This window comes from Anopheles aquasalis, chromosome X, assembly GCF_943734665.1.
Source record: "Anopheles aquasalis chromosome X, idAnoAquaMG_Q_19, whole genome shotgun sequence".
Classification (NCBI taxonomy): Eukaryota; Metazoa; Arthropoda; class Insecta; order Diptera; family Culicidae; genus Anopheles; species Anopheles aquasalis.
This window is the reverse complement of record NC_064876.1, coordinates 5,986,670-5,991,669: the sequence shown is the minus strand read 5'-3', so window position 1 is coordinate 5,991,669 and position 5,000 is coordinate 5,986,670. Positions and strand designations below refer to the sequence as shown.

General features: G+C 42.1%; 1 protein-coding gene across 5 annotated transcripts in view; it reads left to right on the top strand.

Annotated features, from left to right (window-relative positions):
- Positions 1 to 5,000, top strand: part of LOC126570109 (serine/threonine-protein kinase Doa-like) — a 30,227-nt gene that overhangs the window by 23,808 nt on the left and 1,419 nt on the right. For all 5 annotated transcript variants that reach the window (XM_050227651.1, XM_050227660.1, XM_050227668.1 and 2 more), the window contains 9 exons: positions 95 to 167; positions 246 to 312; positions 390 to 503; positions 602 to 692; positions 779 to 952; positions 1,090 to 1,259; positions 3,302 to 3,415; positions 3,496 to 3,686; positions 3,767 to 3,829. In XM_050227651.1, coding sequence (XP_050083608.1) covers positions 95 to 167; positions 246 to 312; positions 390 to 503; positions 602 to 692; positions 779 to 952; positions 1,090 to 1,259; positions 3,302 to 3,415; positions 3,496 to 3,686; positions 3,767 to 3,829 — 1,057 coding nt within the window. The remainder of the gene's footprint in view (positions 1 to 94; positions 168 to 245; positions 313 to 389; positions 504 to 601; positions 693 to 778; positions 953 to 1,089; positions 1,260 to 3,301; positions 3,416 to 3,495; positions 3,687 to 3,766; positions 3,830 to 5,000) is intronic.

Here is a 5,000-nt window from a genome sequence, read left to right as displayed (position 1 = left end):
CTAGACATGTTTTTTTTCGTTTTGCGTAACTATCATAAGCTATCGCTGCTATCCTTGGGTCTAATATGTTTATCGTTTTTCATTCAATCACCAGCGAGAACCGGCGGTGCGTGATGACAAGGATGGGCATTTGATCTACAACCTGGGCGATGTGCTTAATAATAAGTGTATGAAAATGTTTTTCTTCTTTCGTTTTACTGAGAGAGAACAATAGAGAGAAAAATAACCGTGTTGCACCATTTCAGATAAAATTATCGCCAACCTGGGAGAGGGCACGTTCGGGCGCGTTGTCAAAGTGAAGGACCTAGAGGCGTAAGTAGTGATTGGCAAAAGGGAAGAAAAGAAAAAAAGCCACAATGAAAAATCCCCTTCACACGGTCTTTGTGCAGCGATTGCTTCAAGGCGCTGAAGATCATCAAGAATGTGGATAAATACCGGGAGGCGGCTGTGCTGGAAATCGCGGCGCTGTCGAAGATCAAGGAACTGGACCCGAATCTAGACCAGTGAGTGTAGAGCGCGAAGCGTACTGTTCACGTGCGTGATGGTGCGTGATTGCTAATCATTATCCCGATTATCCACTACCCCCACTGTTATCCCGCAGTTTGTGTGTCAAAATGCTGGATTCGTTTGACTACTACGGCCATACATGTATCGCGTTCGAGATGCTCGGACTGAGTGTTTTCGATTTTTTGGTAAGCCGTTTTTGGTATTGCTTATCGGTCGTTAGAAAAATGACTCCAATTGAAACTTGTTCACGCTTCTCCTTTCCCCTTCACAGCGCGAAAACAGCTACGAACCGTATCCGATGGAGCACGTACGCCACATATCTTACCAGCTTTGCTATGCCGTCAAATTTTTGCACGACAGCCATCTCACCCACACGGACCTGAAGCCGGAAAACATTCTTTTCCGCAGCTCCGACTACATAACGCAACGTCAACTGCGCAGCAAGGTACGTTTGAGGTCCGGCTTCCTACATGTTACAGCTCACGCTCTCCCTGTCTCCCGGTGATTACTGTGTACTGGTATTGATTGATATTCTCCTCTCCTGGACTCTGGTCGGTTTTTTTTCTTTTCTTTCGAGGATAGAAGCATGAAGTGCGAACGGTGAAGTGTACCGATATCCGGCTAATCGACTTCGGTAGCGCTACGTTCGACGATGAACATCACAGCTTGATCGTGTCAACACGCCATTATCGTGCGCCGGAAGTAATCCTCGAGCTGGGCTGGGCCCAGCCGTGCGATGTATGGTCGATCGGGTAAGTAGCTTAGCGGTATATGAAATTCACACGTGAAGTGCAATTTAGCAAGGTAGGCTCTGCAAATCCTCCTCCTTGGCTGTCCTTGCCACCAGTGTAGAGGGTGGCTCCTTGCCACCAGTGTAGAGGGTGGCTCCTTGCCACCAGTGTAGAGCAAGGTAGGCTCTGCAAATAAAGCTTGGACACCTTAAATTTGGCCGCATAAAACAGGACACAGCTCAGGTCAGAAATAAGCTAAACACATGGTAAAAGTGTCATTTTGTAGGTATTTTATCTAGCTATCCATAAAACATTGCGATTAAATTATTGGGTCACGTTACGTATTAATTTACGCACTTTTGGTTTTATGCAACACATCTTTTTCTGGACACTAGTGGAAGAAGTCTCATTGGCCATTTTTCCCACCATTTGTACATTACAGCTGGATTTTTAATCATTTTACTTTGTTTCTTTACTTTTGTTCCATAATAGCCCAATATAATTATTTTGGACGATACTGTGGGTGAAGACTTTTGGTATGAAATCAATCCTGTTGTTTCGATACCAATTTATGATCTCTGTGCTGTAATGGCAGCTTGCCAAATTGGGCCAGAACTTAACAGGACCTTTATGAGACTTAATAAAAGGTAGAATGATCTTTTCCAGGCATTCTTCTTTGTACAAACGGCCGTTCATGGACCCTCCCGTCATGAAACGGCCCGTAGTTTTCAAACCACAACTGCAGTTCGCTTGCCAAATGAGCAGTTTACGGGCAATGTTTTGGCAAATTTTTTATCACTAAAAGAGAAGACTAATAACCTTTAAAAAGACACCAACAAAGTAGTAAAGTGACCCTGGAGCACTGCAGTGAGTAGAAGAGTGCGGTCAAATTTAAGGTGTTACAAGCTTTATTCAACGAAAAACTCGCATTACTTGGCACCAGTACTGGTGCCTATTCTTCTCTTTAACTCAAAATAACAAATCCCACATCAGTTACTCAACCGACCAATGTTACAGTATTGGTCGATAAAATAGCAGCGCTAGTACGTTACGCTTAATTTCCACGTTTAATTTTCAATGAATTTATTTGAAGGATTGCTGGTATCAAGATGGTATGGCCTCAAACGTGTGATAACCAACGAAAGCAAAAATACCACAAAGTGCATTTGATTGCATGACGATTTGTTAAGAATGTATCCCATGTTCTAAAGTGGAAATATCGTTTATATTATGGTATGATCTTCGTATTTTGATCCATTAAGGAATAGAGAAATATAACATTAACAGATAGAAGCAATGTTAAAGCTCCCAGGGGCTGAGAGTGAGGGTAGCGGGGCCGTATTTGGCGAATAAAGATACGGGCGCGCCCCGACTGAACAAGAAAAAAAAGATAGAAGCAATGTCGAACTGTATGACTCCAAACAAAAGCGATGGTCATTAAGATGATCTTTGCACACAAGAACGAACCAAAAAAGCGCCCCTTTCATCGTATCGCAGAGGCGATAAATGTATCAAACTTCATCGATAGCATGTAAAACGTGTATGTTCTCAAGAGTTGAAATGGTTTTTTTTAAATGCCCAAAAATGGTTTTTTTTAAATGTAAATAATGACCCCAAAACACCAGTAACTGTTCAAAGGCAAAATTTAACGACAGGGAAATCGAATGGTCTATGTTCGTACTCGTCTTAAATCGGTCGGTTTTTTTCTATAAGAATGCAATACTGAGCATTTTGAAGAAAATGTGGGCTATGGTAAACGCTGCTTGGTCTGAAATATCAATCAATTCCCCCCAAAACAGGAAATTGAATAACAGAATAAAGCTGTCCAAAGGTTATTAAGGACAACAAACACCCTGTACCTAGTAATTATAAGAAAATCCAAAGAAATCTGACCCAGAAACAGATTTTAAAATGATTTTTTTATCATTTGAATTCGTTGAGTTTGTTAGCGCTGCTATTTTATCGACCAATACTGTAGCTATCTTAACTGGTTTGCTAATGCTGCTTTCTTTCGGTCTTTTCGGTTCTTTCGAATTGCGGCTTGCTGTCGTCCTCTAACGTAGCTGCATCATGTACGAGTTGTACCACGGAGTCACCCTATTTCCCACGCACGATAACCGTGAGCATCTGGCAATGATGGAGCACATCCTCGGTACCATCCCGTATCGCATGGCACGGTAAGTGCAAGTGTAAGCTATTAAAAACGGCTTCCCGGTCACCATTGAAGCATTGCAATCGGTTCAACCACTCCGTATAGGAAAACAAAAACAAAATACTTCCGGTACGGTAAGCTCGACTGGGACGAAAAGTCATCGGCCGGTCGCTTCGTGCGGGAAAATTGCAAACCACTGCACCGGTGCATCCTGTCGGACAAGCCGGACCACCTGCAGCTGATGGATCTAATTCGGATGATGCTGGATTACGATCCTGCGAATCGTATCACACTGAGTAAGTGTTGCTTTTGTAATCATCATCATGCTGCAGTTTTTGGGTTAATCGAATCATACTTTTACTTGTTTTTTTTCCAGCCGAAGCATTGCGTCATCCGTTCTTCGCGAAGCTGCCGGTACACCAGCGCCTTCACGAGAAAAGTAATGACATTTCCGCCGCCCCATCCGGCACCAACCACCGGGAACGTTCGCACAGCCATTCAAGATGATTTCAGCACATGCATTGAAGAGCATAATAAGGCTGTACTGCACACCCGATCGATCGATCTTCATCCATAATTATTTTCTTATCACATTAGACACCATATATAACACATAACTATTGAAATTTACATGTTCTCCTCAACACACACACACAGACCCTCCACGCACATCCACACACACGCTCTCTCTTTCTCTCTCTCCATTGACTTTAAAATACGATTTAGGAATGAGAGGTTTCTATCTAGATGATTTGCAAGTGTGGATGCAGTCAGATAGTCAATATGCTTCTGAGGTATAGCATGTAGCTAGAGCGTTGGGCAGTCCAGTATGAGCACGTTACACTCATTAGTAGGCTAATACATCATCGTAGCAGGTCAGGACCAGAGATTTTGCGCGATAAAGCTTTTTCATCCTTTTCAGTGTATATCTACGGATATATATATCTTCTTTTTTTCAATAACTTGATTTTCATTTTCAATATGTTTTGTTAACTTTGACCGGCGCTCAAAAAGTTATATAACTTAGAAAGATATTTATGGAACGAGGATAGCCGGTCCCCGGGGGATCTATCGATCCGAACACTTCGATTGTTATAAAACACGATTACAAGAGTGGAAAAGTGAGATCTTATTCGATAAGAGGGGTGAATTAGCTAGTTCAACAATTATTACCAAATGACAAGAATCATATTCACCAGTTGTGACAGTTGCTTGTGAAGCAATGACTTGAAGCTGTGACTTGAACTAGACAGCAATAGCAATAAACAAGTGAAACGGGGGTAGCAAATTAGCAAACAATCAGGGGGATAAACGGGAGATAAACCAGCTAGTTTGTGTGAAACACTTGCTAACCAAATAGGGCATTATTCAAAATCATCGAAGCGATTAACAATTGTTTTGCTCTCTTCTTGATTAATAATTAATGATTTCAAAACCAAACGTAAGCCGCCCTTGCCTTACTTTCTTCCCTGTGCCCATCTTCACGAATAGGCATTCATGTTTTAGAAACAGAAACGTACGAGATGCATCCATTCAATTCATTCTTCATGGATGCGTATAAATTTTCGTGACGGGTCCGAACAGTGGCAATGTCGTTTTACGTTAAATTC